The following is a 24448-nucleotide window of genomic DNA, read 5'->3' as shown; positions in this document are numbered from 1 at the left end:
TTTGTGTGTAGGTGTGTATTAGGTGTTAGGATACTGTAGGCAACAAAACCTGTCTTCACTCCAACTATGATTTATAGTTTGTCAAGCAGGTGTCAGATCAGTCATGGAAACCCTTTTTTAAACAAGCTGATTCAACTGTGTCTTGCAGTTTTCAGCAACAAACATTATGTTCCACCTCCTCACAAAGGTGATCTTTTAAGACTTAATGAGATGGAACCTACAAGGGATGTGGTGTTTATCGACTGAGAAGCTTTTGTCTCAAAACTTATTGCTTTTTTTCACTACGTTTAACGTTTTTTTTTACTAGTCAATTGCCTTTATATTATTTGTTCATATGTATATATTTTCTTTTTTTCATCAAAGTACTTTTGCTGCAGTCCTGCAAGATACTTCTTTGCACAGAGATCAATAACATCTTAATGTGTGCTGACAAATACCCCAGACCATTACACCAACTACTCAGCTCAGAGTCAGCATCTGCAAAAGAAACTCAGATATTTTTGGACAGAACAGTTACTTCAGTCTAAGATCTTGGGGATCATCAGTACCTTATTTTCAATTTCTGAGCTGTAATAATAATTGGTTCAAACTAATAGCCAGTATGGTTTGCTTGTTAGACTGGGACATTTTCAAGACTATTACCTTGAACAAGTCTTTTAGCTGAACAGTGACCTAATCAATGTGTTTTATATTCGACGACTCACTGTCTGTAGACACACGGTGATGTAGAAACATGAGGCTGTGGACACTGGTTACATTTCTGTGGTATAATGTTTTTTTTTTTTTACTTGTGATGAATGAATCTAGAGATCAATGGTGTACTTTATCTTACGCTTGGTGCCCTATGTTAGGTCTTCTATGAAGGGGTAAGTGTGTCAGTGTGTGTGTTTACGGAGGTGATGGATGGCCTCCCATTAGGTAGGTGACGGGCTGAGAGATGAGAGGACAGGCCAGGCCAACACAACATGATAAACTGGACCATTGCTAAACTACCTGCCATACATCATCAGACACTGTGCATGACACCAGACACTGAACAGACCAGAGCACAACACACTGCCAATATCAGAACAAAACACCGACAAGACAAACCATACTGCATTAGTCATACATCATCAGCTTTTCCAATAGAAAATATGACAGTATCCCAGCATGGACAGCCTCTCAACAGGATGAACCTACAGTATGCTCCACTCTAGTCAGATATTGCTGCTGTCAATTAAACAGTAACAGGTCTAAACTGGATCTTGATGAGTTAGAAAGGGCAACGTGAAGCTTGTTATGATATTTAAAATGAAAACAAACACCAAAGATAAAGCTAGAAGGTTACATTTAAGCAGTTGGAAGTTTTAGTCAAATTAACCAATATCAAAAAGCAGGATGTTCCAATTATTCAAATATGACACAACTTAATGAATTTTTGTTTTCTCTTAAGAATATTTACTTTTCTTCATATATATATATTCACTCTAGAGAGCAACCCACATGAAAACAAACACCTTGGATTATTCAGTTCTCTGCTTTACAGAGACTTGGGCATCCAAATGACTTCAGCAATGTCTTTGCAAGGACGAGTCTATGTCAAGCTATTAAGTAGTGATAAAATAAATTATTATGAAGAGAATTGTGACGTTTTAAAAATAAAGTAGATATTTTTATACAATCACAACAAAATATCTAAGCCACTTAAAATAAGCGGAAATAATTAGCTGATAAGCATGACAAGTGTGAAAGGCCACATCCACATACATTTGGTAGACAGACACCGTATGAGGACATTGAAACATACATGGACACACACACACACACACACACACACACACACACACACACACACACACACACACACACACACACACACACACACACACACACACACACACACACACACACACACACACACACACACACACACACACACACACACACACACACACACACACACAGAGCATGTTATTTGGCTAAAGGTCACAGTAAATGTAGTTGTTTGAAGGTGTGTCTGGGCTGTGATAATGTAGAGAGAGACAGCAGGCTGCCTTCCGAACGTTAATGTCCCCAATTTACCATCTAATTACCGCACGGCGGGCTTCATAGCCACACTTATCTAACCAAGACCCAGGCAATTTAATTTCTGATTGTATAACTGCAGTGATGGAGGCAGAGTTGTGGAGAGAGGGCACCGAGGAAGACAGAAATGTGGACTAATGTTAATAAATTAGAGATGGTGAGAGAAAGAGAACGAAGCAGAGAGCAAAAAAATGTAAAATATTGTTAATAATGTCAGAGGAAAAGAGTCAGGGAATAACAGAGATGTAGAGAGAAGAGTGCTGACACCAATTTGAAAAGTTCACATCACTCTACTCGTGTCAAGGAAAGTGTGGTATGAGGAGAGAGGGAGGAAGAGAAGGATGAAGACGAGAGGGGCTAATATTACTGATAAGAGAAGTATGGGCCTATTCTCCAACGCGGGTGAACTCTGAACCCTGGGAGGGACGGAGGCAGATGGACGGAGAGTGGGATATAAGTGATAAGAGGTTTAGTGAGTTATTATGGCTGAAGTAGAGACAATAAGTGGATGGAAGAGGGGAAAAAATAAGGGAAACACAAATGGTTAACAATCATGGTTGTTGTAAATCAATACAGCAGTCGAAAAGCTGAAGTTAAAGTGCCGTTAAAAGCCATGGACAGATTTAACACGCTGATGCACCATTTTGAAACCAGTGTTTTAATTGCAATATTGTGTTTTAAATGTTGCAAACAGATAAATCCATAGGCTAGTTTGAGTCTGGATATTTTTGACAGCACATTTCAAAGTTGTAGAGAAAGATCACAATTCAGAGCGTGGATTGTGATTGTGTGTTAAAAAGATCACAATATGATTTTTTTGGAAAGATTGCCTGCCCTTTGTTCCCAATTATCTTCCGTCTCTCTCTCTCTCTCTCTCTCTCTCTGTCTCTCTCTCTCTCTCTCTACCTCCTCTCTTTTCACCCTCACTTCCTGTGTCTGTCAACAGCTAAAAAGAGAAGACAGGTGACCAGAGAATCAAGACTTACTGACAGCCGCTGTCAGAACACATCTTTCAAGCACACATACCTCAGTGCGCACACACAAATAAAGCACATGGGGAACACGCATGCACGCACGCACGCGCGCACGCACGCACGCGCACACGCGACTCATCTCATGGTTAGATTTGGGATTAGCAGATTCTCTGTGCAACAGCAACACATAGCCTCCTTTTATTGTGGTGACAGATAACTGCTTCGTCGGGAAACATTTTTTAAAATTTTAATTACTTTGTTATGCAGCAGTAAATCTTAACAGAGGCAATCATTTTGTCTTAGTGTTGCATATTTAAAGCATGTGCATTTCACTTTTTAAAACAGCTCCTCAGGAGTAGCCGGTGTGCCAAAATATATATCAGCACAATATGTCAAATCTACACCGGTCTTAGCTGATACAGCACCTTGTACCTGCCACTAAACTGATTACTCATATAGAAAACATTGACTTTAAAAGTCATGTTTTTTAAAATCTGTGCTGATGTTGCTTTTAGCTCTGAATGTGCAACAGCTATGTCAATAAATAACGATTATTTGTGTATCTGTACGTATTATACTGTAGTGTAGTGCGTAAATAAATCACTGCCAATGGTCAGTTTGTGTTTGTGTACATGTGTGGAGATGTGTGTGTGTGTGTGTGTGCACTTGTGTGTGCACTTGTGTGTGCATGGTTTTGAATTAAAAACAGCTATTAGTGATTCACAGCACAAAACTGGGAATGACTGGCCTTGGCGTTAAAACATCACACATCGAGAGCCTAAAATGTACCTATCTGTATTTTTGTGTATGCCTGCCAGGACTGCAAACCACCTCAATACTACCGAAGCTTGGTCTTGGACAGAGAACAAGAATAATTTTGTTTTTCCAGTTAACATACGTATTGTCTATAAACACATTCAGTTACAATAAGAGGGAATAATTCACGCTAAGATTTGTCTGTGGAGATTCTCATTCTTCCAGGTCATAGATGTCCACAAGGATTTTGAGACAGAAGCAACTAGACATTTTTTTAAATTAAAAAGTGCCTGATTTATAGAGGACTGCTATACATAAGACAACATTAATGGATGTGTAATATAAAATCAGTATATTATAGTGTTATTACAGAATGTTAATATTTTGGACTTACAGTGTATGTAAGTGTCTGTGTATGATTGATTGTGTGTGACTTATGAAGTGCCTATGTGTACAATACCTGCAGATCTTTGTGCTGTGTTCAGTCACTGATACCAGCAGTTTGAGTGCGTAGAGTGGGATTGGCTCTGCTGCTTGAAGAAGAGATTCATACCTAGACATAAACATTCATGAGTACAAAATTTGGCTTTCGTAGTGTTAATAATTAACACACTGTTCTGATCATTAGTAATAGAGTGTAAACTGGAACAGATCTGGAGAGAGAGAGAGAGCGGAGAAGTGGGGGAGGGGAAATCCAGATTCCTAATAGGAGAAGGAGAGGACGGGGAGAGATATGAGGGAAAAAAATGGGGGTGTAAATAAAAGTGAACAAAAGGGAACACATAAGACGAGAGAAATAAGGATATTTTGGTGGGGGGTAAAATAATAATGGTATAGGAAGAGACAATATAGATCCATAGAAGATGTCAAAGATTGTGAGAAAAAAAACAAACAACAAATTTCAATGTCTATTTTTGTATTCCTGTTTCTCTGTCTTGAAGGGAACGGTATTTGTCTGTCTCTGCTCTCCACAGTATGAATGTACGATCATTAGATGCCAACACTCATAAAGACAGATGCTTGTCCTAGTCGAGTACTTGGATGTGACGAATACCCACGGAGGCAGGACACAAAACAAGTTTGCATATTCTCTGTTTTAAAGAGCAAGTATTTTGAATAAGTCTGTATAGCACCACACATCTTGTCATATGTATAATTACCTTGACTAGATTGTCACTTGTGTAGAAAACCCCAAGATAGCAAGTGGACTTCTTAATGATAACACATTAGCACAGCTAAATTCTAAATTGTCTAATCACTCCCCTGGTGTAAAGCTTGTGGAAGAAGCTTCCACCAGAGAGAAGAGTCAGAGGAGAGCATGTGTGACTGAAGCCGGGCAGTGTCACACTGCATTAATGTTGTTGTGAGTTGTGAGTTTTTGTTAATAAAAGACTTACCGGAGAGCGCCTGTTGTTCTGGTGTGTGTTGGGTGGCAGAGATGATTGCCACAGTGTCTAGGTAAAGCTTGTATTTACTATTATTACTACTACAACTATTTAATTGCCTAAACCAAGGATTAGATTGGTTAATTATCACCACCTACTGACATAGCATGAGTAAGTAACAAACACCACATAATGTTTTCCTGCATGTTCTCGGAGTCAATTTGGCAAACTCGTAGCGGGCCGTCATGCTGCTTTTTACTTAAAGTGGCTTCCTTCTAATTGCTCTACCATAAAGGCCTGATTGATGGAGATCGCCTTAGAACTTCCACCTCTACAGAAGACTTCTGAAACTCTGTTGCGGTGACAGTTGGGTTCTTGGTCACCTCCAAGGCCCTTGCAGTCATGCTGGCTCCAAACTTTTCTCTTTAGAATTTGTTTAATACCCTTGCCCTGATCTGTGCCTCGCAAAAATGTCATGTTGAGTGGGAAATTGTGTGCCTTTTTATTTGTGTGCCTTTCTATGTCCAATCAATTCAATTAACCTCAGATGGACTCAGATAGACAAGTTCGAGACATAATTAAGGCAAACACTCACAGCATGATGTTGCAGCCCACAGTGGAGAGAGCAACAGCAAAGGGTCAGAATACTTTTGTAAATGAGAGATTTTAATTTTTAACTTTCATAATTTGGCCGAAATTTCTAAAAACATGCTTTCACACCTTATTATAGATTATTGAGTGTAGGCAGAAATAAACATTTTATACATTCAGAAATAATTCTACAACACAATTAAGTCTGCACTAAGTGAGGGGCTCTGAATACTTTCTGAAGCAACAAAGTATCACACTTAATGGTTCAATGCTGCATTGATGCCACTCTATTGCCATTCTACAGAAATAAAAATCACCATACACACTGTCAAGCCGATACTTGAATCTGACTAACCTTGGAAGCAGAGATTCAGTGATGAGAGCTAAGATTTTACTGGAAGAGATTCCTTCATCCCTTTCCTCTGGTGCCCTTCCTCCTTCCTCTCCTCTCTCTTTTCTTTCCTCTGTCCTCACATCTTCATCAGGTACATCACCATCCTGGACCAGCAGGGCGAGACTGAGTTCGGACAGCACCCGCAAAACAAACACAGACCACTCCACTGTAACATACAAAGAGAGGATTGATATAGTAAACTAAATCAGTGACATTCAACAGCTGAATAACATTGTGCTAATATCTATATATCTAACAGACAGAAAACGGGGGAAGAAAGGAGAGTATGACATGCAACAAATGTGAAAATCATTGTGGTTGTGTGTAAACCGGTCCCTCCTCTCTCCTCTGTCTCATTTCTTCCTCTCTCTCTTAAAACCACTTCTCTTACCATTGCTGCTGAAAACCAGTGTTGTTAGGGGAGGCAGGATGGCATCCACAACCTTTAAGAGATATAAACAGACCAACAAAAACTTAACACGCGACACTGTATCGGTCCTTGACCACAATACTCTGTAAGAGGCAGATTAATTACAGCGGCAGGAAAAAAATCTGTGAACCCTCTAGATATGGTCAGTTCTTCATCGAAGAATCTAGAACAAACAATCTATTTAAACTAAGACTACACAAAATCGTCAAACTGTGCCTAAAAAATAGGAGGTAAGATAAGCATAAAGATGGATAAGGTTACAAAGTGATCTCAAAGAGTTTAGATATTCATCAGTCGACAGTGAGAATGCAGATGATTTAGTTCTGTGGCTGCCCTGCCAAGAAGAGGGTGTCCAAATGAGATGACTTCAAAAGCACAGTGCAGAATGATCAGTGAAGTAAAAAAAAAAAAAAAAAAATGAATGCCAGAGTTACAGCTGAAGGCTTATAGGAATCATTCCAGCTGTTTAACATTTCTGTTCAAGGGTCTACATACTCAAATCATGGAGCATGGCAACGCATCACAAAGAAAGACACTGCTCTTCAACAAACACAGCACTGTGCAACTGAAGTTTGCCAAAGTGAACCTTGAAATTCCACAACACTACCAGGAAACTGTTTTGTGCATTGATGAAACCACATATGAAATGTTTGGGAAGTAAAACAAACACTACGTATGGTGTTAAAAGGGCAAAGAGGAGGGAGCCTCGGGGGGGCTGCTTCGTTGCATCCTACAGGACAGTGTCAGGGTGGCTGTCTGCCAGCTGAAGCTCAGCAGAAGTTAGGTGATGCTGCAGGAGCATGAGCGTAAACATAGTTAGTAAATGCACTTACAAACAAACACAACCTATCTTTCGGAGTGGCCCAGTCAGAGACCATACCTTAACCCATTAGGAATATTGGGGGACGATCTCAAGAGCTGCCAAAGGAGCTTTGCTCAGTTATTAAATCCTCAAACTTTTTTCCAACAGCATTGTGAATGTTTTAAATTATATTGTCTGTGTCTGTGACTTGGACACACAATATCAGATCACAGTTCATGAACAAATAATGCAGAAAATCAGGTAATTCTAAAGGCTTCACAGTATTAATTTTCTTCCCAATGCAGAATCGGGCAGAATACATTATAATCCAGTATTATAATTCAGTTATTTTATAAGTTCATATTCAATCTAACTGTTGAATATAAACAGTATAAATATTATCAATAGCTTGGTTTGGTCCCATGTTCTCTTATTTGAGGGGGAAAATGTATATCAATAAAAGCAATCTCAGCCCTTTCTCTGAAATCCTACTTAATATACAGACAATCTAAAAACAGATATATTTTTAGATCCTACTGAATAGAAGACACAGTTCTATATTAATTCGGTGGCCATCAACCACATAGACCACTGTCACAGAGGATCAAATTACTATGGAAATAGACTGTTGAGTGCCTTCTTTGATCACACACACACACACACACACACACACACACACACACACACACACACACACACACACACACACACACACACACACACACACACACACACACACACACACACACACACACACACAAATGTACTTCCGCAACTGTCAAAGCCTTTATTTAGGCATGTATCTGTATTGCATGTATTTGCATGATTACTAATATTACCATAGAAACAACACTAATGCTGAGGGAGTGTGTGTGAGGTCATGACATTAAAAGCCAGAGAAAGAAAAGTACAAAGGATGTTGTCCACCACTTAAAGGTCTGTATTAATATCACGATCATCAAAAGACTAGATGGAGTGAGTGAGTGTGAGTGTGTGTGTGTGTGTGTGTGTGTGTGTGTGTGTGTGTGTGTGCGAGAGAGAGAGAGAGAGAGAGAGAGAGAGAGAGAGAGAGAGAGAGAGAGAGAGAGAGAGAGAGAGAGAGAGAGAGAGAGAGAGAGAGAGGGAGAAGGCTTGGTGCATTTCTCTCTGAACTGTTACCAATCTATTTTCTGTTTCCTTCTCCCTAGTTTTCTGTTTTTGCTCTCTCACAAAATAATCTCTCTGCCTTCTGTACAGCAGTGCTTTTTTTTCTCCTTCCGACACAATTGCAACTAATGATGAATTTCATTCGGTTTGCTCTGTAGCCACTACAAAATTAGTAAAATCCTATTTCATCTGTATTCTCACAGGACGAGGAGAGATGCAAATTAGAGGCAACAGGCGGTCTTCTGAAATATGTTACTGGTAAACAAACCTCACGTGTACACTGTTGATAGGCAGTGCATAAAACTACATGGTTGTTAATATACAGCACCTGCTGAAACTACTGTATATCATTAATCTAACAAGAAATGGGCTGTTGTTAGCAAGCAGTAGTATATAATGATGATGCAACACATCTCATCCTTTTCTAGAAAACTGAGTGGTTGTCAGACTATGTTTAAAAGACTATAGTGGTATTTTCTATTTGCCAAAGTAACGACTTCTTGTATTGTTAACAAAAAATTAATTGTCAAATTATAATTGGTGTTGTTTGCATTGTGTCAAAACTATGAGATACGATTTTATTTGGAAAAAAAAAAACCCTTGTGCTTATGTTAACGTAACCCAAAAAGTAATGAAAACCTCAGTGGCTGACTGCACATTTAGTGCAATAAAATCACGCTCTGAATGAAACCAACTGGAAATGTTATTTGTTAACATCTGGTAGCCTGTGTATAAGGTAATAACTGTGTCTCCACATTAAAATTCCATCACACATTTAAGTTTACATAAATGACCTTCAAATGTTACTCAGACAGAGTCAGAGACGTAAACTATGTCTCCTTGTCCAGTGGGCACTTCAAGTTAATCTGAGCTGGCTTGTGGTAATTGAAGTGTCTTCCTGTGTTATTGACTCTCAGTAGGAGCAAGACTATTCTTTCCTCCTCACCTGTATTCCTCATTTCTTTTACTTTTCTCTCCCTCAATCCTGTCTGCTTCCTGCTTCTCTCCCCTTCCATACGTCAATAGTCATTAAACACAGTCTCATCATCCAATCACATACACATACATGCATTCGCACACACAGATGCACACAGATCTGATGAGACTCTAGTTGATTCAATAGTTGATTAGTGTCTCGCCAAATAGCCCATGAGTTGACCCAGTGTCTTCTGACCATAAATAGACCGGTTCAGCAGAGTGGAAGACACAATGAATGTCAAACTAGATGCCACTATGTGAAATGGGCAAAAACTGGAGACATGCTACATTAACATGACACATTTTTATATTATTATGCTTTTTCTAATAATACCAGTTTGGTGAGAAATTGTCTCCTAAGTCCTGCACTGATGTTGAAAATTGCAAGATACTGGTCTAATATTGCTTTATCAAACTTTCAGCAGACAATCAGACAAACAGACAGACAGTGAATCAGACAGGGAGTCAGCTGCATACTTACAGCAGTATTATATGGAGTGATGAGAGCATGGTGCTGACTCAGGACTTTCACGATGGACAGACACGTCCTGATTAACTCTTCACAAACGGTTGCACCTAGACGAGAATCACAATATCATTCAGCTCTACTGAAACATCTCCCTAAATAAAAGTGGAGGATGACCCACAGGCTGACCAGGCACCTGGGTTTATTCCATTTGCGAGCTAACTGCATTTCGTTGTCTCAGTACTCTGTGCAATGACACAAGTTGAATCCAATCTAAATAAAATAAAAAAAGGTTGATACTATAAGCCCCTCAGCTCCTCCAGCTGCAGTGGCCCCGTACGCTGAACTCGCCTTGTGAACAACACATTTGACATTCAACACCACATCTGTATCCTGAAGATCATATCTCCCCCTCCAAATATTAATCTTCCAAATAATATTTTTTCCTTAGGATCCAAATGTGAAAACTTTTAAAGGTTCAGTGAGTAGGATTTAGTGGCATATCGTGTTCAGGTTGGGGATTTCAGCCAACTTAGTACCCCTCGACTCACCCTCCCCTTCCTAGCATGTAGCAGAACCTACAGCGGCCTTAGAGTAAACGTTAGCGATGAGTTGGATAGAAAGTGTGGCCAAAATTGTGTGATCTTTTTTCTTTTCCTTTTTTTCCTCAATCACTGAATAGTAAAATGATCATTGGTATAATTTGCTGAAATATACCCACCAGATTGTGGGAGCTGTATGATGTCATTGAAGTTTATTTTTATGAATAAACTCACCCACAGCACTGGCCAGGTTTGTTTCACTGGACTCTATAGAGGTGACATAGTCCTGAGAGAAAGAGAGTGGAGAAATGACATCACTTACACATAAAAACTTCAACAATGTTTGGTCACGACAAATTTACTGGGCTTTAAATAATGAAGACTGTTTTCTTTTTTGCCAACTACTTATCACTATGTGCTGCTGTGTCATTATTAACTTTCTTTCTTTCTGTATCGCAGATTCTCGCAGTTATGATAATGGCTCAAACTTGTTGCAAAGTCACTATGTTTTAATATGTCAAACAAATTTCAGATTTAAAATGGGCAACTGCTTCCTCATTTCAACAGTGTTATTATTCAAGAAAACAACCACTCTTAAGGTGGGAGACGGATCAACAAGTCCATGTGATCTGCACACTTACAAGCAGCAATCCAATTTGAGCCAGAAACTCTTCAGTGACAATTTGAGATCGGATGACCTGTGAAAAGACAGAGTGTCAGTCACCCAGTGAAACAGAGATGGGGTGATGGGACAAATAAGCGAAGTAGTCAAAAAAACATTAAAAAAAAAACACCTGGCCTTCAAAGACACAAATGCATGGTTAATGAAATAATGGACTTGCAAAACAGATGGGCAAGGCTGTGTTCAATGCTAGTGATTGATAATTAATGAGAAAATATAATACAAACAAAACACAAAAAACAATATTGCTAACACATTAAAATCAAACTCCTCGTTACCTGTGATGAAAGAAGTTCCAGCACGACAGACAATGTGGGCAAAGTGTTTTTAAGCTGTTTGCTCTGAGCTGTGGACGGATGTCTCCTCCCGATCACATCTCTCAATGCACATAAGACTTCCTCTACAGAGAGATGAGGATGCAAGACAAGATGAGAGGATAAGGGATGGTGGGGGGTGAGTGTAGGGTTAACGGGCTCATGTACAAACTGTAACAATATTTGATTTCAATATTTGAAATTTCTCTATTTTGCAAAAAAATATCTGAATGGGTTTAAAAAATGCACATGAGAACAAGCATGTAGATGGGGTATTTTGTTCTCTATCCCTTTCTCTCTCTCCATGTGTGTGTGCCGGTGTGTGTGTGTGTGTGTGTGTGTGTGTGTGTGTGTGTGTTATCTGTACCAAGTATCAGTGGTGCAGTGCTGCTCAGATATGCGACCAGTAAGTCCAGACACTGAGACAGGTATCCGGATTGGTTGGGGTTCGCCTTGAGTGGTCGGGCTTTGCGCAGGTCTCTCTCCAGATACATGACAAGTCTGGAGAGAAATAGACACACATGCATTCAATGTCACAAAATAAAAATAAAACAATAACTGACTTATATTCAAATCTGTATGTAGTGTTACCACCACATCAATGTTTTGACGATACCACACCTTTTTTAATATTACAACTATTTTTAGTGAGATGCTCACCAATATCAACTTGATGATAAGATGAAAAAAATGAAAAGAATTCAGACAAATTAACAATTCTAGACTGTGAGCTATAAAATTTTGACAGCATGCATAAAAAAGACGGGGCAACTATACTGGGCATGAGAGAGACAGACAGACAGGCCTTGAGTTTGAGAACATTTTTTATTCACAACAGACTGTGTGTATTGAACACTAATCAATAATATTCTATTCACAAATTCACAGCAGAGCAGAAAGATTATCACTGCAAATTCACGCATTTCACACAAACACACCCATGTGTGCATCAGGCGTGAACGACTGCAGACCCATGTGGAAGGAGAGGTCACGTTATTTCACAGATATCGATGCTGAGCTTTAAAGGGGCAATTGTGCAGAGTTTTATTCCTAATGATGCATGGAAGATTATCATCCAGGGTTACAGTTAAATGGTATCCAACACTGCCACTGTTACTATATTAGGGGTCCAATGGATTACATATTTCAAATTTCCCTTTACTCTTATGGCTTTGGGCAAATGGAAGGAAGGAAAGAAATGACAAACCGTAACCTTTAGTAAATCATAATAATGTTCATGTCCAGCATAACCTTGGGGCAGACCTGCAAATGACTCGATACATGTATCGTATCTTCATACACCATTTAATCACCCACCTGTTTTTTTGCCAAGATCTCAGTAATCAACGGTCACAGTCAAATAAATGACTTCATTATAGTTGGCCTCATTGAACCCTTCAAATGACTCGATACATGTATCGTATCTTCATACACCATTTAATCACCCACCTGTTTTTTTGCCAAGATCTCAGTAATCAACGGTCACAGTCAAATAAATGACTTCATTATAGTTGGCCTCATTGAACCCTTCAGGTATGAAAACAATCACTCCCAACAATACATTAAATCCATGTTATGGGTACTAGATACAACAATATAATTAACGACAGCAGGGAATGAAACGATTAGAACAGAGAAATATCTATTTGGATTTACAACATCTAAAACAGCATAAAGTCCTCCAGCACACACTCTTTTCTCTTTCCATGTGAAAGATAAATTTGATGTGTTTTATGGTGTATTGTTTTGTATTTGAATGAATGTATGCAAAAACAATAAATCACATCTGATCAAAGTCAGCAATTCAAATTATCTCTCCAGCCTAAAAAAATAATACCGTATGTTTTTCTGATTCAAAATGTTTATGGGCCTAATTTTCCATCTACTGTGCAATTAAGTATTGTCTTTCTGAGGAAGTTGTTAACCATCTGTCTCTCCACCAGCTCTATGCCTGCATCCTGTCTGTCTGTCTGTCTACTTGTCTCCTTGCTGGACTTCTGCCTGTGTGCTCCTCTGGTCGTCTTGCTGCCACTTTTCCACATTGCTAAATAAAGAGAGACACACATTTGCCACCTCTCTGTCAGTCACTATGGGACACCCACAAAGTAACAAAGTACTCGCAGTACAACTGACTTACAAGTGGCCCACTGTGTGTGTGTGTGTGTGTGTGTGTGTGTGTGTGTGTGTGTGTGTGTGTGTGTGTGTGTGTGTGTGTGTGTGTGTTAGAGACTGTCTCTGTCAAAAGCCATCTCACTCCACTCCCAATGGTAATCTTGACACTTCCTCAATAAGGCCTGCACAAGTTTTTCTCATATAGACAAAAACACAAATACATACAAAAGCGTGCGTGTGCACACACGCATTCACACACACCACTGAGGAACTAATTAAACACAACGTGCCTGGGTAGAAGCAGGACTGAGGGAAAGATATGTGGCTGTGTGTGTGTGGTGAAGTCAGACGAGTGCTCGGTGGGAGCGAGACAGGAGGGTCAAATCTGACAGCTCAGACACAGCGAACAGAGGGAGAGCAAGTGAGAGGAGGGAGGGAGATGGAGAGAAAGTGGATTTTCGCGGAATGTGAAAGACAGGCAGGCACAGAGCAAATGAGTTGAAGAGAAAGTGAAAATTACAAACACCTTTATTCTATTTTAAGGGTCATGTGAAAAGGAGGTTATGTTTTGATATCCAGCATTCCTCATGCCGAAATTTAAGAAAGCAAAATCATTTTAAGTTCCAGAATATGATGCACTGGTATAAAAGCTGTCACTCAGGTAGCATGGTCGGATCAAAATGAGCAAATCTTGCAGATTTGTGCTCATTTCTAAATCCCACTCCCAGAGTATATACTATGATTTCTATATGGAAAGTATTATTCTTCATGATATAGTGTGCAGGCAGTGATGACCACAGTTGACACTCAAACTGCAAATTACGAATATTATGTGGAAACAACATGTTTCTCCAAACATAATTAATTTTAGAATAGAATACAACTTATCGTCTTTTTGTTTTCAAAGATGTTCTTGACCCGAAACCAACTCCAAACTTTCCAACCATTTTTTCCCCCCACTGAGAATAGGTTCTTTATTTCCAGGTCCTTACATACTCAAATCCCAATTAAAATTGTTATTTATTATGGAAATGGGACTAGCTTATAATTATTTCTTTTGTGTACAGTAGTATAAAACAAGAAATACATTAGATGACGTCTTCGCAAAATATCAAACTGCACTGATGGTGAACTGAGAGAGCTCCTCAGCAAGTGGTGTCTTCAGACTGTCAGTTAATTATTTGGTAATTAAAAATAACTATGAAGCAAATCATTGGTTCTATCTCCAAACCCTACTCCTACTAACCTGACCCTAAATCTTTTTTTCCTTCTTCTTCTTTAATTGAATATGACAGTTCACATTGTGTACAATATAAGACACCCATAGTGGTGAAAGAGAAAGAGAGGCTAAGTGAAAAGCATTTCAATAAAAAAAGAAAACAAGCTGTGAGTTGAAACATGGAAAACAGAGAGCGAAAGAAAGAAAGAGAGAGAGAGAGAGAGAGAGAGAGAGAGAGAGAGAGAGAGAGAGAGAGAGAGAGAGAGAGTGAGTTACAAGGAACCATATGTCAGTAATCTAGGGCATCTTTTTCAAACTGAAATACCAACTGGTCATAAATTACCAGGGAACCTGGCTATGTGCGTGCGTGTGTGCGTGTGTGTGTATATATATCATGCATATGCATCTGATCATATGAGCATTAAACACTCACAGCTGCATTGCAAGTCGGAGTGGGGTGAAACGCAGGACAACCAGCTCTAATGAACCGTCTGAAGTCCCAGTAAAGCTACAACACGCAGCAGCACAGTCCGAATATCCAGGGTACATATACATTTATATCATAATTCCCACAGCTGCTGTGCTAGTTAACGCAAAAGGTTACGCAGAGTACAAATGCCTTGCCAACAACGGCGGGCAGCATTTTTATGAAGGAAGTCTCCCTTCTAAAGGAAATCTGCTTTAAATAACAGATAACTGTGATGTGTTTTCTTCCAGGATAAATTACTCAACACATAGTCTGTATGGTGGTATTTGTCGGTTTAATAACTTGAGAAAATATTTGATTGATTGGATGCTCTGCCAAGCAAATACATCTGAAATATGGGGGTTGCATTTCATTGTGAACAGAAGAAAACAGAGCTTTTAGAAATCGATGACACAAGCCTGGTCAAACATGATCAGCTGCTGTGTGGCAGCGCAGTTCACAGGTCAACTTTCTATTATCTACAGTATTAGTCTCCAAGAACCTGAAGATAAACAACAGAAGTAAACACTGTTTGAAGGTTTGAGTCAGTAACTGTGGTCATAGTGTAGCTGGGAATCCTCATTAAAAGTGAGATGTGAGTGGCATGTATGTGCCACTGAAACTTCCGGTCCCTTCAGTCCACATTGACTCCACCGACCGGTTGGCCGTCTCTTCAGTCAGAACCAGCTGTCTGTTTTTCAGCAGCTCCTGAGGTGCTGCAAAAACCGCAGCCAGCAAACTGTCTTCACCAGGCTGATGGATATCAGAAACTTAAAGTTTTCAAGTAGGCTGCATTGTTTTTATTTATTGATTAATTGGTTTTATTTTTGCTTTAAAAAAATCTGCCTGCAGTGAAACCATAAAGCTCATCATCACAACCACGGCATGGATCAGTCATTACAGACACCACTGAAAAAAGCAAACTGCATATTTTGTGATTCAAGAGTTGTCTGCGGAGATTACATTTCACAAAGCATGCCAGAGGAAAAAAATTCTGTTACATGAACAGTTCTAGGCTGAGTGAAACTTGGAGAGTGCCATCTCCCCTCCTCAGCATTTAATTAATCATAGCTTACCACCTGCTGGTCCTCTTGGACCAACAGTGCGGCTTGGCTGGAGTTAGATAATTTGAAATATGAACTGATTTAACTATGCAGTTTCATTGTTGTAGTAGCAGTTAGTACTAATGCCAATTTCTTTAAAATGAACAATATCATTAAAAACAAACACATGGAGCACAATGTTGGGTTTGGCCTACCGTGCTGTAAACTGAGGAGCGAATTTGATTTTAGCGACAGCGTAAAAGAACACACACTGAAAGCTACAGCTACATAATTAAAGGGGAATCCAACCTTGGTATGGAATTCATAAATGCTATTTGTTTGTTCTCAGACAGTTCACTATGTGTGAACATTCCAGTGAAATTAATTAGCCAGTGGTCTGACAGACCGGACTGGTGTTAAGCTTCACTGGTCCAAATCTCAGTGCAGTCAGGCAGAGGGAGGGTGCACTGAGCTATGTGGTGAGACAGATGCAACAGACGCATCTGCCTCAAGCGGTGTCCAAATGTTATTACTGTATAACAGTACAGTTTCAAAGAGGGTAACTCTTTAACCAATAAAACGAAATGATATTTTATACTTGCAGCCTCCTTCATATAGACAGGATAGATCAATTTCATTTGCAGACCGCAAACACGGTTACTTTCTTTTGAAGGACATGTCCCAATGCGTTAAAAAAACGCAATTAGACATGAGATTCAATACATTTTCATATAAACTTACATGGTCATAATTAGTGACCAAACATGAGGTACTTTCTAGCTGTTGCTCAGTTAGCCCTGTAAAACAAATGTATGTATAATAATCTGGCTTTAAATACAGATTCCAGACTTAAACTTTGCCGCTATGTGCGAGTGTGTATTTACCTGTGTTGACAGCAGTAAAGCAGAGTGTGTGAGTTGTCCTGAATTAGTAACAGCAGTAGAAGCATCGCTTTGGCTCTTGTCACTGTGGCTGGACTCTCAAGACAGTGCAGCACCTTCAACACCAAATTCTACAAGACACAAACACAAATTGAGTCTTCCTGAGACACATCGCACATATCGCACAACATACACACAGCTACTGATATAACTGCGATTGGCCCTTTTTGGATCTACAGTATTAGCAACCTAAATGTTTACGAGGTAACAGCTCAATTAAGTGGGTTGAATTAGAGTATGAAGAGGAAAATGTTTTCACTGTACACAATGCTGTACTCTGGGTTTATCGTATCAAAAGACTTTACTGGATTGTATTCAAATAATATATGTGCATATATAAGAAATGATTTGAACATAAAATGTTTCTTAAGGTGAAGGGAAAAAAATTCACACATGTACAAAAACTTGCATCCAGACGTCGGCTCGCACAGCAGCTGTAGCTGGGGGGAAAACATTTTTGACTGGCCAACATTCATTACCATTATCATTATCACCAACACCATGCACAAGAGACTGTGTGTGTGTGTGTGTGTGTGTGTGTGTGTGTGTGTGTGTGTGTGTGTGTGGAGACAATGTGCATACATGTGTGTTTATGGGGTGACACACCAAGTTAATTAATTTCAAAGCCCAGTAGCATGTGCCTAGCTGATAAGTCCCTCCCCACTACCCACAATGCATTGCCGAAGTAGAAGGCTGCAGCTCTTTCATTCAGCCAATTAGCCCAGATACTGACACACTCTACAAATTAGTGTATGTGCGTGTGTGTTTGTGGACATACGCAAACACACACACACATGCAGTCTCTCACACGCACGCACACACACATTATGAGAGTTCTGTGTAAACAAACTCTTGGACTGTCTGTCTTTGTGCCAGGGGAGAGGGGGGTGGGGGGATGAATGCATATCAGTGTATAATTAGAGTAGAGTTAAAGTACTAAGTTTTTATTCTGGTGCTAAATTGGAAATGCTCAATGCAAATAAATTCAGTTCAGAGTCAATTACCAATGCTAGACTCCAAGTTAAAAACCTTCAAATCAATTTTAGCCCCCTGCGTGGCCAAGATTAGCACTTCACATACACACTACATGGGCTGTCTCATGAAAAATTAAATAAGTAATTCCTGACAAATTAGTTTGTGCAAAGTTCAGCATTAGTTCATGAACTGTATGGAAGTGAGAGAGAGAGAGAGGGAGGGGAGGGAGGGAGACTGCCTAAAGTCAGGGATGAGATAGCTTGAAGCCAGTTCCGTTTGTTCCTGATGTAGTGTTATCTAGTGTTTTCATCCATCAGTCCTTGTGTAAAAGCGTCCTCATTAGTGATAATTACCCTGTATGTTTAAAAAAAAAATCAAACCCAGCTTAGTATTGATGATACCAAAAAAACCTATACAATTTCTTGTCAGCAGTATCAATGAAATATAACATCTGGGGTTTTTTGTGTGACAGATGATATATAATGAGTCTATTTTCATCAATTTGGCATTTTTACAATATTCTCTTACATTACTAGAAGATGAACGAGACCACAAACACATACCTTGGTCTGTGTGACGTGGTGGGTTTGGATGCGTGAGGTGACTAAGGCAGTGGCCATAGCAGTAAGCAGGTGCTGCTGGACCCTGGCCCCTGCTCCACCCACACCCTCCAAGATGGCCGCAGGGCCACATGTGTCAATCACTGCCAAGAAGACTGCTGGCACCACCCGGGTGAGCCTAGAAAGAGACTGGAGACGAGGATATACAGAAAAACACAGGTAGTGTATGTCATTCATGGATTGTGTTATCCAATTCCCTTGTTTTGCACTTGACATCGCTGATGTGAAGCTGTTAGTACCATGAAAAAAAAGGAGAAAGCTCACAAAGGTACACAATACGCAGCAACGGATAACCTACAGATTAATATGTAATTCTACTGAGGTTGGTCAGGAGACGCAAGAGATATAATGTGTCATTAGCAATCACAAAATATAAGCGGTTCATTAAGTAGGTGCGTGTGTTTTCAAGTTTTCAACTTACAGATACGGCAGTGACTCTGACAGCCTCCACGGTGGAGTGAGTGAACTGGTACCACAGGGCGGAGCCTATCTCTGTTGTGAACAGGTGGTGGGAGGATCCAGAAACGGTGGTGGAGATGTTCTCTATGGTTTTTGCAGCGATGTGATGAACTATGGAATCATCCTGTGAGAGGGACACAAGTTCAGTCATTTTAGGTCTAATTGGTTATTATTATTAAAGTTCTTCTATTTTATAAGATTAAAAAAATTAAAACAACATAATATTGTCATTATATATCAGTCATTTTTATATAAACCCATATCATTATATGGCCATTTCATATTTTCCATATATTCAAACTATTTGAAAATTGGTTTTCCCTTTTTCCAGTAAATTGAAGAACAATTCTACAAAAGAAGGCAGTCACATGCATTTGTCAAAAACCTTGCAGTCTGAATCCAAACTCCTCAGCACCAACACTATGACTTTGACCCCAAATGACGCTCCTTTGCTTTTATTCATTGAAAGACTATGGAAAGAATAACAGATGGAAACACAAAGAAATGTGAAGAGAGACATTGAAGACCAAAAGAAAATATTGTATGTGCTGGGAAGCCTCAAGGGTACAGACATTGGCCCAGTGCAAATAATGATTAGTTAATAATTATTAGAACAGCCAAGTGGTGGGTGTCTTCTATTTGTACTCATATATGATGAGCTTTCATGCTGCTGTTTAAATATACACATGCATCTTCATACCAAAGCACATCCAAGTGCTCTTGTGTCCCCCAAAAAATATTTTTCTTCTTCTTGTATATACTGTAATGGCACATTGTGCAACACATCCTCTGGTCTAATGTCAGGTGACTGAAAAATGTCATACAGCAAAAGGTAGAAATGAACAAAGAACTAATTCAATCACAAACTGGCAATTAGATAAGCTCTTAGCGTCATCTCAACACAATAACGAGGGAGGTTGTGTGTGTGCACAAGTGTGTGCATGATGTGTGAGCACATATGAGTTAGTGTGCAGGTGTTTGTGTGTGTGTATGATTATGTGTATACTCCATGCGCCCACACACCTTTGCCCGAGTAGAGAATAGTTGTTTGTGTTCAGACAATGGGGCCGGACTAATGAAATCTCTGAGGCTGAGGAAATGAGTTTTTCCAGGAAAGTCATTGTGGAGAAAGACAGGCGATGGAACAGAAGTGATTGCCTCTGTCGGGTTATTGTTGTGTTTCACTGGGTTACATCACTTAGATGCTACTCTCCCTAGATATGAGATACAATGGAGCCTATTCATTAAACACAGTTAACTACATTCTGTGGTAAAGGTTGATAAAAGCAGCTCAAACATTCATTCCACTGTGGTAATTCATCATGGTAATTCTACATGTGTCATAATAACACAATTTAATTAGCACATTTGTTCAAATAATCCAATGATTAAAGTGATAATCTGTCTTTTGTTTGTATCAGTTAACTCCATGTAAGATTGAAATGTGGCTGTTTAAATTTGTACTTTTGTTGCTAACACACAACTGTAACTGTGATCTTGAACACGTAGTCTACATAGACGCAAATGATTTAAGGTTTTATAGTTACTACTTTTCTGCTGTTCATGTGTGACCTCAATGAGTCCTAACAAAAATATGGCTAAATGCACTACTTCTATGTCATGTCATCACTATCCACCAAAGATCCAACACGTATAATGCAGAATGTGTGTGGACAGCAAATGTGTATTTTGTGGATTAGGCTTCAGTAATGGTTTAAAGGTTTCTATAGATAGAGATCAGGTATTCTTCTGACATGAAAACTTGTCAGATTAGGAATCTATGACAAATTGGCATTCATTCAAACTGACCACATGTTTGCTGCTATGTCAGAAAGAGCGAAACCTTGTGTTTAATACAAAATGTCAGTTTTAGCACTGAGAAAAAAATAAAACATCACCAGGCTGTGAACCAATTATTTAACATTTTTCACAAATTAGAGACACTTCCTATTCATCGCATGGGAGCTCTGATCATAACTGATAGCATAAATAACCTACCTATTAATCCAATATAGAACATCACATTGCGTATTCAACGCCAAGGGGCTGCGTAGCACGACAACTTAATGAATCCTTTGGCACCCCTCTGGGAACAAGTAGAATGGTCTGTTCCAGCATTCCCTAGGCCGCGCGGGCCAGCTCACTAATGAGCCCACGGGGGAGCACCCACTGTCTGTGTGTTTAATAGACTGTAGCCCTGCCAGGAACTACAGACAGAGAGAGAGAGAGAGAGAGAGAGAGAGAGAGAGAGAGAGAGAGAGAGAGAGAGAGAGAGAGAGAGAGAGAGTGAGACAGAATGAGCGATATCCTTGCATGTGGTGAGAAACAAGTAGTTCATGCAAGAAACTCCATCATTATGATGCAGAGAGAGAAATGCAAGAGACAGAGGAAAGAGTAAGTTATTCTCATTATAATTTCTCCTGGTGTGAGAAACAAGTTCACACACTCATTATATTATACTCAGTGTCCTACTTAAACCTCACATCTCCAGAAAGTCAACTTTAAAGAAATAAAATTTTTTTTTTTTCCAATGGCCTTCCAAATACTTCAGCTACAAGGTCATCTAAGACAGGTTTTATTCTTCCTTGACACAGAAGGCTGTACCAAGTTTGAGTCTAAATGAAGAGAAATCTGTTTATTTTTTAAATATTATTTTACACCATTGAAGTTTGTATAATAATCAATAATATACAATGATCGCATCTTTATTTTCCTACACAATACCATAACAGAATTGTGTTCAACAAAACACTCTAGTTTTAAACATGTTGAACCCTCTCTCTCTCTGTTGTACAGAGCAGATAGTTGTAGATCAAGACTAAAGGCCCTTTTTAAAATACACTGTGCGGTTTTGGAAGATGTAAGTCAACCGTTCTGGAAGAAACATGGTAAAATCTGTGCTCATCAGGCCAACGGTGACCTCACACTCCACTGTGGGACATGTCCACTGATGGCTGATTTGGAGCTTATGCAACCAAAGACAGGCTGCAGTAAAATTCAGAAATGTATGACTGCAGATTTCACAGTACGACTGCTGTCACAACCCACATCGATAGAACAAATGTGGTATGAAAAATATCGGCCTTACGTCCATAAAGTTCTTACCCGACCACGGCAGGTGAACTGAATTCAGCAGGAACTCGGCAGATGCCACTTTTGCGGTGTGTGTTCAAGCAACAGGCAGACTCGGCTTCACACAGTACTGCTCTGTGAGGGTGTACTGTGTGCATGTGACGTCCACCCTGCCCTTCGTCCTGACGGTTCGGCTGCGAAAATTTGTCATCTGGATTTAAAAGCTTTACACTGGGAAAAAGAATGGTATGGAAAGCCTATATCACGCTTTAAGCTGTCTGAATCATTTTACAGCTAAATTGAATGAGTGCACTGTACCCTGTATCTTTAAGCCCTCACTTGACAATATTCACTCTCTGAAGCTCAGACAGTGCTTAAAAAAAGATATTCTAGTTTGATGACAGCTGTTCCGTTGTACCTTGTTTAGTTTTTTCCAGCAATGTGAGGGAATATGATTTGGGAGGTTTGAATTACTAAAAGAGTTATTAAGAGAAAATCTAAATGGTAAATTAAGTAACTGTATAGGTTAATAATTAAATTTAATCTATAGTTGAGAGAAAAAAAGTCAGATTCTGTGAACTCAGAAATAAATTAAACTCCAGAACGCAATCAGATTTCAGATTTCCTGGATTCTACTTCGGCAACTGCAAAAAAACATGCAGTTCCCATTATTTTATCTTCTGATACATTTAGTTTTAACTGGATTTCCTTCTTTTTCGTCAGGTTTCAACATGACTAACTAGCTTACTAGGAACTTTTCTTAGTAAAAAAAAATCTCCCTTATTATACAGCTCAAGGCTGACAGATAAGATTTAGCCTACTTTGAACCCCAGGCTAAAAAAAAAAAAAAAATTGGAAAAACCTTTGCTTTCAGATGAAAAGAGTTTAAGGCTAGGCTGATATGGAACAATAACATCCTGTCATCCATGTCTTCAAGTGTTGATCAGCAGATTAGTTTTATATCCCAACATGTTTGCACCTGGCCTCTGAGTCTCAAGTAGAGCGAGATATATATCACAAAAACGACATCACATGAAACAACACGGGGTTTGTGTGCACAAGTGTGTGTTCACATGTCTGATGTGGCTTTCCTCTGTAATTGAAGTCCTTTAGAAGCCAGTGCACCTGGTTTTGAATGAGCCCCTATGGCAGAAACAGGCACTCATCTATCAGCCTCACGCAGCACATCTAACACCGCTAATAACCCCCCTCAAAGACAGAGACAGGCTGTCTGATTAACAGGCCACGAGGCAGACAGTGAGGCGAGAAGAACGAGGAAGAGAGGTGGACAAAACAGTTAGAGAGGAGCGACAAGTAGAGAAGAAGACGACTGAGCAGCAGACAGACAAACACGTGCAAACTAACAGGCAAACTGGCAGACAACACTAAGGACTGTGTCAATCTCATCTCCCTAACCATATCTTTGTTTAAATGCTAATCAATACAATGTCAGTATATTATTATATTACACAATGACTTGCACTAAGACTACGCATGTGTGTACGTTTGTGTGTGTGAGACTGCATGCACATGGAGTGGTCACTCCTATATTAGAGACAAGGGTAGGACCCATGACTGTTGACTGACTCGACCCATGACTGAGAGTCCCCCTCTGTTCTCCTTTCCTTTGTGGAAGATAGTGATAAATCATTAATCGGCTCACCACTGCTCTCTCTCTCTCTGTGTGTGTGTGTGTGTGTGTGTGTGTGTGTGTGTGTGTGTGTGTGTGTGTGTGTGTGTGTGTGTGTGTGTGTGTGTGTGTGTGTGTGTGTGTGTGTGTGTGTGTGTGTGTGTATTTCTGCCCCTTGGCTTCTAACACTGTTCACACCCCATCCCTGATGCTGCGCGCGCGCGCGCGCACACACACACACACACACACACACACACACACACACACACACACACACACACACACACACACACACACACACACACACACACACACACACACACACACACACACACACACACACACACACACACACACACACACACACACACACACACACACACA

The 24448-nt window shown here is 39.7% G+C and overlaps 1 protein-coding gene across 4 annotated transcripts in view; it reads right to left on the bottom strand.

Moving 5' to 3' along the window:
• Positions 1 to 24448, bottom strand: part of ulk4 (unc-51 like kinase 4) — a 68113-nt gene that overhangs the window by 21746 nt on the left and 21919 nt on the right. For all 4 annotated transcript variants that reach the window (XM_035643874.2, XM_035643866.2, XM_035643849.2 and 1 more), the window contains exons 21-31: positions 19325 to 19486; positions 18847 to 19032; positions 17252 to 17379; positions 11895 to 12028; positions 11492 to 11613; positions 11173 to 11229; positions 10766 to 10817; positions 10005 to 10099; positions 6559 to 6610; positions 6129 to 6333; positions 4258 to 4350 (exon numbers count right to left, since the gene is read on the bottom strand). In XM_035643874.2, coding sequence (XP_035499767.2) covers positions 4258 to 4350; positions 6129 to 6333; positions 6559 to 6610; positions 10005 to 10099; positions 10766 to 10817; positions 11173 to 11229; positions 11492 to 11613; positions 11895 to 12028; positions 17252 to 17379; positions 18847 to 19032; positions 19325 to 19486 — 1286 coding nt within the window. The remainder of the gene's footprint in view (positions 1 to 4257; positions 4351 to 6128; positions 6334 to 6558; positions 6611 to 10004; positions 10100 to 10765; positions 10818 to 11172; positions 11230 to 11491; positions 11614 to 11894; positions 12029 to 17251; positions 17380 to 18846; positions 19033 to 19324; positions 19487 to 24448) is intronic.

The sequence above is a fragment of the Scophthalmus maximus genome, chromosome 1 (genome assembly GCF_022379125.1).
Source record: "Scophthalmus maximus strain ysfricsl-2021 chromosome 1, ASM2237912v1, whole genome shotgun sequence".
In the NCBI taxonomy this organism is placed as follows: domain Eukaryota; kingdom Metazoa; phylum Chordata; class Actinopteri; order Pleuronectiformes; family Scophthalmidae; genus Scophthalmus; species Scophthalmus maximus.
This window is presented reverse-complemented; position numbering and strand designations above follow the sequence as displayed.